At 39.2% G+C, this 13,500-nt stretch overlaps 1 protein-coding gene across 3 annotated transcripts in view; it reads left to right on the top strand.

Moving 5' to 3' along the window:
- tox2 (TOX high mobility group box family member 2) overlaps nucleotides 1-13,500 on the top strand; it is an 85,514-nt gene that overhangs the window by 64,056 nt on the left and 7,958 nt on the right. For 2 of the 3 annotated variants that reach the window (XM_086293829.1, XM_086293831.1), the window contains exons 5-6: nucleotides 7,931-8,197; nucleotides 9,512-9,742. In XM_086293829.1, coding sequence (XP_086149955.1) covers nucleotides 7,931-8,197; nucleotides 9,512-9,742 — 498 coding nt within the window. The remainder of the gene's footprint in view (nucleotides 1-7,930; nucleotides 8,198-9,511; nucleotides 9,743-13,500) is intronic. The other variant, XM_086293832.1, reaches the window with a different exon arrangement.

Genomic DNA, 13,500 nt, shown 5'->3' with positions numbered 1-13,500 from the left:
CTGGTTTTTGTATAAACATGAAACAGAAAAAAAGTGGATTAGAGATATGGCGATGCATTTATAGAGAAAATCATGGTCCGCATTTTAAGTTTAAAGAATAAAAACTATATCAACCAGCCTTCTGAGAAAGATTATAGTTAAATGTGTTTACACTTTTTCCATATGGACTTTAAAATTGTCTCGTGTGTTTTTTTTCCGACGTGCCTTTAAAGACTTTCGGCTCTCTGGGGCTTTGCTCGATTCTATACTTTTTATTCAGATGAAGAAAACCTATTTCTCCTTTGAAAGACCTTCATTTTAAGTCATTTTTTAAAGGGATTAGAGCGTCTGCAGAAAATGATGGAACGTCTGTCGCTTTTCACCACAGTTCAACAAGCTCAGTGATAGAATGGGACTTGTATTAGTTATTCCAATGTTGATTCAGGCACAGATAATTTTGAATGATCAATGCCACGAGTGGAACAAAAATCACTTGCTTGTTTGATGGCCCCTTGAAGTCTACAGGAAAAGGGAGGGCTGTTCTTTCAACTGCTTCCCCCCCCCCCCCCCCCCCCCCCACACACACACACTTTTTTGTGATTATTTATTTTCAAATTGTCCCTTAGGCTAATGTTCCATTTTGGCATTTCACACCGCCCTCTCCCATAAATGAACCATCACAGCCATAAATCACTGGACAAACAGAGACTTGTGCAAACCCTGAAAGGTTCAAAGATTTATGTAACACATTCATGTTTTCCACTTCCTCATTTTAGTACTCCACGGGTAAAGCCTAGCTAATAAAAGGTCCTATTAATATTTCCTGTTGCTTAGCAACGGCAGGCAGCAAGTAATAGCATTCTGTGGAAAAATAGATGACCGATAAGGAAAAATTCAATTCTTTTCTCATCTCTTGGGAGAAAGTGCCTTATTTCTCTGGCAATGTGATATGAAACTGTAGTTGTATATTAAGAAATATCCTAAAAGAAATATAGGTTATTTTCCAATTTCACCGTTTTAGAGGGATTTTTGTTGCAGCCCAGAATGGCAGCTCATCTTTTTTCTCTACCCCGATGATGTCAATTAACCTGCCAGATTAAGCTAAGAGGAGGATAAGATTTGACTTCATTTCTGTCTTTTTAATGAAAAATTCTAAAGGGATGGTGTCAAATAACACAGTCACTGGACTTTAAAAAGATCAGCTATGTGGGACAAATTGCATTTCATTTATATTGCATATGTAATTTAAACTTGTTTTGCACGAACACAGACCAGCTTCTGTTAAGTGCCATGTAAAACCTGTTCTAATAATACTTATCACCCTGATCACAGGTAACAGAAGAAGATCGTTGCAGTGGCAATTTTCAATTTAGATAATTCATCACATCATATTTCAAAAACATCAGAGTGAAATATGTGTTATCGCACACATGTTGTTGTCATTGTCCTCCTCTTATAGATTTGATAAACCACAGCGTTCAAGCAAAGAACAGAAGCTAAAGAGACAAACGCAGATTCAGCTGCAGCACATATCTAGTGTTATGAAGCAGATCCAAAGATAAGGGATTTCATATTACACTTAGCCACGCGCCCCTGCTGAGATTTATCATGCCATGAAATCATGCCCATATTGCACTATGCCCTATCTCAACAATCCATCAGCCCATTCTGCTTTCACCACCAGGAATATTCAGCTGTGGCGGCAGTGGAGAACTATCCCATGTCATCTCATGCTCGGACGCCTCCTCTGCTGTGTCACCGGCCACTAGTTCAACGCAATACTGCCACTCTTTCTGTTAATGTCTATAAGTGTGGCTTCATTCCCAGTGATTACAGTGCTGTAGCAAGCTAGTTGCTCTTGTGTTTGCCTTCCTTTCTAATACCAGACATGTATTCTGAGCTGTTCTTAAGCAAGAGACACCTTCCTCCTATTGTGCAATCACTATAAAAAAAGAAGTTTTGTAATCTGTTGCCATAATGTTTAAAACTTGAGGATGAGGTGAAGATCAGACATGTGTGAAAGTCTCTGGGCAAGAGGATTTTGCACACATCTATAACCTTGGCCTGACCTAGACTTGCATGATGCACACAGCACAATATTTTTCTTTAAGAATTGCATGGTTTTTGTTGTTTCTGTGTTCATTATTTCTGCATGCTGAATTTTTTTGTTGTGCAAGTATGGGCGCACCCACACACATGCACACAAAGTGCATTTGACACGGCAGTCAGGAGTCTCATTAGTGGGAGCAGAGGAGCCTTGCCTTCTGCTGTCAAGAGTGTGTGTCCCTACCGCTCCTCACAACCATCTCCTGCATGTCATGTCAGGCAAGGCTCTGATTCTCTGACGCCGTGCTTTGTGAGGTGAGCTCAGAGACACGCCCGGGCTGAGAGAGAGCTAGGAAAGGAGAAAAAGGGACTGTGAGAAAGAACAAGAGAGACAGAATATTTAAAGAAAAAAAAACATAAGGAACTAGAAAGAGAACTGGAGGGGAGGAAAGAGGCAGAGACGCAGAGAGAAAAAGAGGAGAGAAAGAAGCAAAGGAGGTTCTAACATTAGCAGTAATGAGGAACATGGAGGCTGGTGCCGAGGGGGACATCATGACATTACTATCTGCAAATCAACCACTGCCTTTTTGCTGCTACTGATTCACCCTGAGAGATGTTCACGGTGCTACTGTACTTTTCAAAGCAACAGTCAGCCACCAGTGAAAATGCTTCAAGGTGAACTTTAATTACATCATTATTATTAATATCCTTGTTTACTTTTTTATTACTTTAATTCTCATTTTTGTGCGTTTAAAAGTCCTTCCTGCATTTTATGTGTTGGTATAGACTGTTTTTGGCTTTGGGATTTATAGTGGCAAATTCCATTTCAACACTGCGGCTACTTTAGGCATTCTTTGAGTAAACTGCTTTTTCTCTCTCATAAAGTACGTGCTAAAACTTGTAATTATTCCCTTATACTGCTGGTTTGTGAGGTATTGCTGTTTTTCTGCCAGATTAATTACAGGATCACAGTTCAGCACGGGAGGTGCAAGAGCAAGTGTTTGATATTTTTCCTTTTGACTAGCATGTAATTGGAACGATTGAAAGTGACCTTAAAGTGTCTTGTTTTGGCAACACGGTGCCGTTGCCAAGCTAATAAATAAAATGAAGTTTTAATAGTGTGTTAGTAAATACAGTTGGCTGGTACTGTACCTTAAACAGGGCATCACACATTACATTAAATCAAAGCCACGTTGCCTTATGGCATAATATAGATAATAAAATGTAGTCTTGACAACTTTCAAAACAATTTCTTACAACAACACTGATTCCCCTTCTAAAACATCCTGGCATCTATTGCCCATCATGCCTCTGTACTTAGCATCTGTCTGGTGTCACAAGACGGCAGATACAGCATTTTGCCTCTGCCTTTATAGTTAAGTAGAGTATGATTCATGAATCCACTCTCTTCTTCTCAGCTTGTGTAAATGACCCTCTTGGGTATATATAAGCTTGATAAACCAAAGACATGGATGAAGGGAGAGAGACAGAGGGATGGAGTGAGGAGGAGGTGGGAGGGGCGGGAGGCTCGACGGCTCTTTGAGGAACAGAGTTGTTAGCGCTTTGCCCTCGGGGTGAATGAGAAGTAGCTTTGAGGGCTGAGAGACCCAGGGTTGGCTCCCCCACCTAAAGGCGTGTTTACCACCTTGTTGCGCGGCGGCTGTGCTTTTGAAGGATCATTCTTGAACGCGCCTCTAATTAAAGCTGTCATGGCTGGGTGCCTGCAGGGATAATGTTCTATTATTATAGTCATTTGTTTCAATTAAACGCTGGCTGATTTTACAATAGCAGCCGTGAACCTGTGTGAGTGAGCCATCACTCTAAACAAGATGGCTCCAGTCAAGCAGGGAGTGAGGAAAGACAAGTCTCGGGACTCACACGGGCATCGATCAGTGAATATCGAAACAGGGCGGGGCGGGAGTGAGAAAGAATTTGAAACCTAAATTGGACAGATATCGTGTAGCATTGAGAAAACAAAATGCCCCATCGTTTAATTAACTTTTGGTTTTCATTTACAATTTGAAGCTAGTCAACTAAAAGTGAATTGACTCCAGCTCTACACAAAGTACTTAATTAAAAACTGACAGATTTATTTTAGATGGCGCTAACAAGTTAAAACATGACAATTTATTGATCCTATAGCATCCACAGATGGGTTTATTATGAAGCTACAGTAATAAAGCCTGCATAGCAATCAACAAGCTTATTTAAATGATGAAACAGATGCCACTCTGGTATAATCATCAAAAGGACAGAGCAAGGTTAGCTGTTTTACTCGCCTCTGGTGCGCATCTCTCCTCTTTCTCCTTGTAGCTGTGTATAGGACTCTCTTCTCCCCTTCTCTCATCTCTGTGCTGGTGGTCAAATCCCCTTAGCTAAATCAAATGGTGCAGGCAATTGGAGCAGCCGTGAAACCATTTCAAAGGTAAGGTCAGCAGGAGCAGGGGAACAATGGCTTTGTGATATTCCATCTCGCACACAATGTGCTACACATAATTGGAAAGCCTTTGTTATTTGACTCCCATTTGACTATGATGTACAAGATGTGAATACAAACACGACAGGCGTAACGATGGCAGAGGAACACGTTCACACAGAGTTTCCTGGCTTTACATCACAGTTTAGGTCTGCCTGGCTGCTCGTCACCAAAAAGTAATACCTAACTGTCCCCTCGCTAACTTTGCTAACTTTGATTTTACTACTTAGGTCGTGTGGCTTTTTTCTCTTATAGTTTCTGTACTTTTTCTCATGTTTTCTCTTTTTAGCTTTACCGTGGCGTATTTCCTTGGTGTTGTACAGAAAACAGCTACATTTCTGAAGGTTAAGCACAGATACAGCAATACCCAGCAGAGAGCAGGAATCCAACACTGTAAAAGTATTAAAAAAAACATTCAAAATTTTAGATGAGTTATCAGATTTACTCACTCAAAATGATAACATGATTTTTATGTTGTGTCACAGATTATAAAGCCAGTGCTCTTAATGTCAAGACTCCATGGAAAGTCAGTATGTGTTACATGCTAACTGCAAAGAGTACTGACCAACTAAATCCTGTTACTCACTGTGCACTCCCACCTCTTTCTAGCCTCTTGGATGATACCAATAAGAATTAGCATACAGTACCTATGGCAACCAGCAACCTTTGTCAGATTCTTTCATAATATTTATACAGCCGTCTGCCACTAGCTTTATTTAGCTCTAGCTTGATGGCGCTATGTGATAACTTCTTGGTCTTTCTGTCTCACACAGGTGAAAGCCAAACTAAACGCACTCTGAGACAATTTCAAACAGGATGTTGAAATTACAATTAAATTATCACAGTGGGGGTGTCTTGAGTAATGAGTTCAGGATCTGTTATATCTGGTTTTAGTAACTATAAGAAGATAAGTCAGTCTTTCATACTTTGGAATGGGACAATTTCATCCTTATATAGAACATCTTGTGTTATTATCTTCACAAAGAGTGGAATAGTTTTGGTGTTTCTGTGCTTCCTGATGACTTGCTGCTTCATTAGCTTGAACGGAACATGCAGCTTTAATGAAAATGGGGTTCATGAAATATGAGAGCAAACATAAATAAATACCCATTAAGTAAACAAATAGCAAGTAGAGTCAGTGTTTTTTGCATTTTTTTATTTTTTTTGTTTGTTGGTTTGTTCTTATCTATAGTAACGGAAGAAACATTGCAACTAACTTTACTATCCCTAGTAAGCAATGCATGCGTGTCTGTAAATCCTGTTTATTTATTTATCTATTGTCTCTACTGTTGTGGGGCTGGCCAAATATTCACGACGCTGTGGCGTCTTCCCCCTGTGAACTCCGCTGCTCTGCATGTCTCCTTCTTGTTTACATTAAACATGGTGTGACTCAGATTAAAGGGTGACAATTTTGCCTGGAGGCTGTTGCTATGGAAATGCATCTGCTATAGCTATGATAGGCCATTCATGTTTGATTAATTGGTTTTTCAGTGCTTCTTGGTTTGTGAGGACCCTTAAAGAGCAAGTCCATGGAAAATGGAAAATTAATGGATTTCTGTTTCCTTCGTTTTACTCCATTTTCCTTCCTCCTTCCTTTTTTTGTCTGACTACTTATTTTGCTGGAGCTATTTCCTCATGTTTTAAGAAGTGTAGTGATGGTGTTTTGAATTATGATTGGAAGTTGGAGATTGTCATGGATGGGGGAGGTTTGAGCTTGGTTATTTGAAATGCAAAACGAATGTCTTTGTTCACTGCTGGCTTTTGTGAGCAGCTGCTGAGGCAAACACAGAATCTAATGTCGTGTGAATATTACGAGTTTTCAAAGCAGGCCAGAGCTGCTCACAACATTACTTTGTTGTGCATTTTTATTCTACCAATCTACTGGGACCAATTATGATTAGAGTGCTGAGCCTTCATCTCTGAACCTCTACTCGTGTTTATCAAGACCTCATATGCTCGAGCCCTTTAAATTTGATCTTTTTAGCACTGCACTAATGTGTAATGTATTATTTAACTCATAAATGTTTAAAAGAGCTAACAAATGCTAGTTCATCACTTTCTGATCTGTAAATTCCCAAACATTCCCATTTATGCCAGCATTAAAAGCATCCTTTGGTCTGTGTTCATGTTCTGTTCTGATGAATCTTGAAATAAAGCTTTTGATGTCGTTGCTGTTGATGATCTTATTAGATGGCTAAGAACAGAACTTTATGAGCCTGATTCTGTAACCACTAAAGTATATTTTCCTGGGACATTCCCAGCAGTTTACAACTGTTTTTTCTGCTTGTGCTTATAGAAGTGTTGGCAATACATTTTCTTTTCCTTTTTACAACACAATGACCATAACATCTCAGTTCATTCATACCACTGACTCGGTGATTGCTTGACCAGGTGCTGAGACATCTGGCTTTTCAAATACTAAGAAAAAAAATTTCAGAAGCAGTAAATGAGGAAATCTTAACCTCAATACTACACAGGCTACTGTGTCCAAGGGGCCTGCACTCGGTGCCTGTAGCAGTCAATAGGAACCTTAATTGTACTTTCAGCTGTAATTGAAATCTGATTTCACTGATAAGCCTGTGTGTTATATGGATGAATGGTTAAACAGTGCAAAATTGCTTTGGGATACAGTTCACTGAGTGGCTTTTACATGCAAAAAGCTTGGATGCAGTTAAAAAAAGGTGCTAACTTGTAAAGTTGATTTTCTCCTTATTAAATTATAACATGCACTCTGTGTGTGGCCAGCTGTGTAGCAGAACATACTACAGACATATAATCACTAACACACACATTTATTTGGAGTCTCTACCTGTGTGTGTCTGACACAGGTAGTGTGCAGCTGATTTTAGAGCAGTGTTGCTGATTTTGTTTGCTGTGGCTGTAAACAACTGTGGCTGTAAATTTCCAGGCTTCAGATCAGTCAGGGATGTCAAAGACAGTACATTTTAGTTTTTCGTATCGGAGTAGTTAACAGTAGAAGTCGTTAGCATTTAGAGAACAAGCATGCCCCTTGATTTAATCTTGCATTTAGTTGTTTTGATTAGTTTTAGTTTAGATGTTTCACTTATTATGCATCTAATTTTCAGTTCAGACCCTCCACAAACCTCAGTGTTGAAGTCAATTTCAGATCAAGTAATCTGGCTAAAAAGCTGCAATTTTGTGAGACAGTGAAGAAAGAAAACCTCTCAGCCTGAGATTATCTGTGAGACCTCTTTTTTCTTCCAAAAGACAACTCCCTCTAGCAATCCCAACGTTTTGCGCATAGTTCATTGTATTATATTTATATTTTATCCAACACATACAGTATACACAATTTCTCCAATTAGAACATGTCATCTCCACTTCGAAACATTTGCATATTTGGCTAATTGGCAGTCAGGAGTTTTAAATAGAGAAGATAGTAAAGCTGGTGTTCTTCTCTCACCCCAGATGCAGGAGATGGCTTTGCACCACCACCAACAACAACACCATCACCAGCATCCTGATGGCGCTCATTATGACCCCGCCCGTAACCACACCCTGATAAACAACTCACCTCCGATACTGCCCAACCCCATGAGTGCACTATCCCAGCTAAACCCACAGGTCAGCCGGAGTGCAGTGCCTCATGGTTCCCCCTCACCTCCCGGAAGTAAATCGGCCACACCCTCACCTTCAAGCTCCAATCAGGAAGAGGAGACTGATCCTCATTTGAAGGTACTGGTGTGGCTTCTCTGGCATGTAGTAGTGGCGATAAAGGCTTGGCAGTGCTTGTACCAGGTTGTTAACATGTAATCCGCAGTGTTGTTTAAGAGGAACGCAGGAATAGGCATGCTTGAGCTTGGGTTATTTGGCTGCCTCGAAAACTTGAACATTGCTGGAGTTGGAGCTATGTCTATTTTTTTCCTTTCATGCTTTGAAAAAAGAAACTTTTTGAGATATTTACTTTTAATCTCTTCAAAAAGTTCAAAATCTATGCCCTAATAGCAAAAGGAAATTCTGTTTTCCATGTTACTTTAGTGAATAGCTGTCATTCTAATCTAGGTTTGCTGCTTATTGTTAGACACACAGGAGCTGATATTAAACCCTTTTTAAATTTCTATAATGAATGAAGATGTGAGACATGTTTTAATTGGCGCTTTTTTTCAACAACAACATGATCTGTTGCCAGTCCTCCCCAACTTTGTCACTGCCTTACCATGTTCTCAGTTACAGTCTGGTTCCAAAGCAACCACTCCTTCATTTAAATCACTCATTCATTTAAATAAGAAGAGAAGGATAGTTGTTTACATTCATTTGGTTTATGTAAATCTGTAAAACTGCTTTTATAAATTGCCCACCAACCAATGTCTCTGTGGATTTGCTTCGTTTCTGTCAGGGGAATGTGAATGAGTGTATAATTGAATCTGCCACTTCCACAGTGTTTCAGATTCATCTGTGTATTTAGCTGCCAGCTCACAGTGATACAGTATAACAAGAAGGGGCTCCTTTAGTTTAAAAAATATATATTTCCCAGCCTATGCATCTCTGCTGTGCTGTGTGAATAAAAATGATTACCATCTCTCCTATCAGTAAGTAATTCCATTTGCTCTCTCCAATTCATTCTGAGACCACATCAAAGCCAGAGCAGATACAGCAGGCGATTTAAAATTCCTTTCACCCCTAGCATGAAAATTCAGAATTTATGACTTGCTGAACAACTGCAAAATAAAGATTTGAAAAGGTTTGATACATTCAAATAACAGATGTTATTTTTGACAAAGTAAGGCAGGGAGAAAAACTGCTGTCAACCAGAGTCTGTGTGTGTAAATTGTTACTGTCGGTGAATCATTGCTGCAATATCCAAACACTGGGTATTGAACACAGAAAAGAAATTAAGGATTTAATGAAGCTTACATGTTTCACCTGGGCACAGCGCTATAAGCATTCATCAGCAATGCAATTATTCATTCCGAGTCGAATTAGTAGACTCACTTTCAGTGTCAATAAGCTGTTTTGTTTTTTTGTTTTGTGCCACTGATGGTCTTCCAGATCACGGGTGAGAAGCGACCGTCTTCGGAGATGATGAAGCCCAAGCCCAAACCCCAAAAAAAGAAGAAGAAGAAGGATCCAAACGAGCCTACAAAGCCTGTGTCGGCCTACGCCTTGTTCTTCAGAGACACTCAGGCAGCCATTAAAGGACAGAATCCCAATGCCACTTTTGGAGACGTATCCAAAATAGTAGCCTCCATGTGGGATGGTCTGGGAGAGGAGCAAAAACAGGTAGGCTTCGTTTAATATTCATGTATATACACTATGAGTTCTGGAAAGAGCTTTTTTTGTTGTTTATCAAACATCTAAAAAAAAATACCTCACAAAAGTTATAAATTCACTCCATAAAAACTGAAACAGTTTTGACCTTGCGGCAGTTGTGACTACCCGATGGCAAGAGGTTAATATCATTTAAGTAGGAGAAGGAGCATAAAAATGTAGCTTGCAAATGAAAAGCGTTTAAAGACAAAAGAGAGAAAAAGAAATAAGCTGGGATGCATTACTATCACCTTTTAGGATGATGCCAGCGTGGTAAAATTGTGAAAAAAGAAAAAGCATAACAAAGAAAAACAGATGCCTATTTACACATTGAGCAGCTTGCGTCTGCCTACCTAACAATTACAAGTTCAGTATTCACTCACCTTCTAGATCTGCTTTTGGGTTCCAACAATTGTTGATGGACATACTGAGTTTTATTTAGCTGGTGATAATTTTCCTTGGCTTCGCCATTATAATGAGCAACCCGTTTTTTTGAAAGTTGAATAATGCATCAGTAAAAACTTGTAATTCTGATTCTAAAATTAAAGAACTACCTGCCACTCTGAGTGATTGCAGCTTGCATGAGAGTGAAGCAAATAAAAAATTTTATGCTTTTATTTTATAAAGTGAATTTTCTTGCACTCGGACTTGTAAAGATTTTAACCACCAGCAGTGCAGCTATATTTACCTGAACTGAATGGTCAATTGGATTTTATTATAACCCAACCTGTGCATATGAAACTGCATTAACACGTACTGCAGTTTAGAGGTTTCCTGTCCAGCACATTTTCTCTATTTCATTTTCCACATTCCAGTCCAACAGGCAAAGTCAAAGGTTTTTTTTTTTGTCTGTGTGTTTGTGGTAACAAATGATGGTGTGAAATGAATGAAAAACGAGACAGTCTGATGATCATGCGCAGACTCATATTTTTAGAATATCCAGTCAGGGCGCAGCCTATTGGGTGTCAAATAAAAGCACCTGTCTCCATGACAAAGTGCAGCCCATTCCCCCCAGCCCCAGCCACCATCTACCAGACCCTATCTAGCATGTGTGTTTTTCTCCCACCAAACCTACTTCATACGCTGGACTTTGGAGGCCGTCTGTCCCTTTTATTTGCAGTTAATTTTTGCCGCCTTCACCAGGGCTCTTCACCATGAATCTTCATTTCGCTGCTGACACCCTTGAATGTGAATTCCTCATTTCCTGTCCTTTTATTTATATCTGTTGCCTGGTGATTTGATCATGCTGGGAATACAAGATTAGCAATTGCCTTGTCCTTGGTTTTGCCTCAAGGACATCTTCTCCTGAAATGTTATTGTTTGTGCTGCTTAACCCCTCGTGTCCCGGTTTCTTATTCACCTTAGATTTTGCACTGCAGATGCAACTCTCTTTCTTTCTGTCTCTGTATGTCTGTCTTCATCTCATGCTTTATGCATTTGTCCTTCACAGCTCTACCTGGGAGCACAGACAAAACTAATAATATGGCAATTCCATCATTAAAATCCAGCCATTTAGCATGCCATTTCACAGTTAATTTTTTGATTTGTTTGTGCATTCATGTGTTTAATCAAACATGTCACCTCGCAAGACACATAATTAACTTGAGGTAATGATGTCATTATGGAATAAAATATAGTAGCCTGTCTGGGCAATAACACAGTGAGTGCTCTAATTATTCTCACTGACTAGCACTGTCATTTATTCCAGGCCAGCAAATGGATAAACTTGATAACCGTGTATTTACAGAGTACAACCAATTCAGCTAGTGCACATTAATCCTCATTAAAGTCATTAAAATTTCTGTCCTGGTCTTTCATAATGAAATAAATTCATGAAAGGACATTATAGCGTACTGCATTCACATCTGCTGGTTGGTAATATAATAGTAAAATGCATTCACAATGCGCTCGTATCCTAAACATTTTCGGTAACATTTGATCCCCTTTGAAAAAAAATGAATAAATGTGACATAAATTTGAGCTTGGTAGTCATTTTCGTTATTTGAATAAATAAAAAACACACTGGTCACATACAAAAGTAAGTGAACCCCTACATGTATTGTACCTTCTGAGGAATAAACTAGATTTTATGCCAATGTCCTGTTTTTGGGTTTTCTGTTTTTACAGGATGCCATAATACCAAGAGCTAAAGAGCTCCTTCAAACTGATTTAAATTGGTCTCCAAATTATTTGAAATAAGTAATTTCACTGCAGGGACGGTTGTCTTCAACTAGGGTAGATTACAAACAACTGCCACTTTCTCCAAAAACTGTTTGATGCCAAACACGTCCAAGAACCCTCAAATTTCATTACAGAATCTACGGTCAAAATGCATTTTTGCATCCAAGGAGACCAGAAGAATGCGCATTTTGAGTCCTGCTGTCCTAAAACAAACATTAAAGCAAAACTAGAGTTAATGAGTGAGCAAAAAGGTAAAGACAAAAATGTGTTCTAGAGAAATGACCAGTTGATATGCTCGGTGGAAGCCAAACACAGTGTTACAGGAGAAGAAAATTATTACAACTGCTACACCTCTAGCTTAGTCTGAGAGCTAGCTTGCTGCCTCAGGGACTGGGCAGCCTGCAGTATTTGCTAATGAAAAAAATAGAATTGTGCATCATATCCAGGACTGTTTGAAGATAATGGGACGCCTTCTATCCAAAAGTTAAAGGCAAACTATAAGTAATGACTTAAAAAGTAGAAATGAAAGGTTTTGGTATGACCTGGTCAAACCGTAGATCTGAATCCTGCATTTACAGTATCTGTAGAGATTTTATTAAAGAGAGTCAAATGTTTGCTTGTACAAAGTGTCAAAAGGCCTAAAAAATCCAAGACATGTACTTACTTAATTGTTGGCTGTCATGTCCTGGCTGTCTCTTCCGGACCCACGAGGTGTGCTCTCTCATGTCACAGTCAGACCCTCTGGAGCCATGCAGGACCTCCAGAATGTAAACACAACCCTTCCCCTACACACAGCTTTGTTTTAACTAGATCACAGCCCCTGTTTCCAATTACCTATAGCGCTCGTCAAACACACAGTGCAGCAAAATTCACATAAGTGCACTGAAGGCAGCGTTTTTTATTGCTGTAGTTTATTGAAGAAACGATCAAAAGTTTCATTGTTGTGATTTATGTTCCTTCTGTGATTCTTTTTGTTACGCTTCAGTGTGCATTTTTCCCACTTTGCTTGTGTTGTTGTGGATTCTCCAGTGCCGCCCTTAGGTTTGGCAGAACAAAGTCTTGTTTTTTGTTTTTAAATTCATGTTTATGTTCATATTTTCTTTTTTTATTAAGCTGTTTTCATAGTTTGCACACTATACAGCGCTTTTTAATTCCCAAAGGCCTTTGCTTTATAGTGCAAGATCAATGCATTATTTGGGCTGTGCTATCCCTCAAGGTGACTACATGTTAAAGCTGCCCTAGAAACACAAAAGAACACTTTTCTTGTTTTTGTTATTTAAGATTAAGATCAGTTTTCAGTTTTTACTGCAATGGGGGGGAACAGTGATAATGGATTTGGGGAGGAGGGAGGAGAAACCTTAGTATTATTTAATTGAGTCTGTAGATTTGTACCAGGGAGAAAGGGAGGAAAGAAAAGAACACTGTGAGTTTGAAAAGATGGCATGTTTAGATAATAAACTCCTTCTCTGTGTTAAGTTTAAAAATCTGTCATGCAATATTCAACTATTTTAGTCCATTTTCTGCATCTTTGTCTAGTATTCAAACACTGT

Source organism: Aulonocara sp. 'chitande type north' Nkhata Bay, linkage group LG5 (assembly GCF_057382095.1).
Source record: "Aulonocara sp. 'chitande type north' Nkhata Bay isolate Kocher_YH1m ecotype deep benthic linkage group LG5, A_spYH_male_GT1.1, whole genome shotgun sequence".
Lineage (NCBI taxonomy): Eukaryota > Metazoa > Chordata > Actinopteri > Cichliformes > Cichlidae > Aulonocara > Aulonocara sp. 'chitande type north' Nkhata Bay.
The sequence above is the reverse complement of the archived record's forward strand: the minus strand, read 5'-3'. Positions and strand labels throughout refer to the sequence as shown.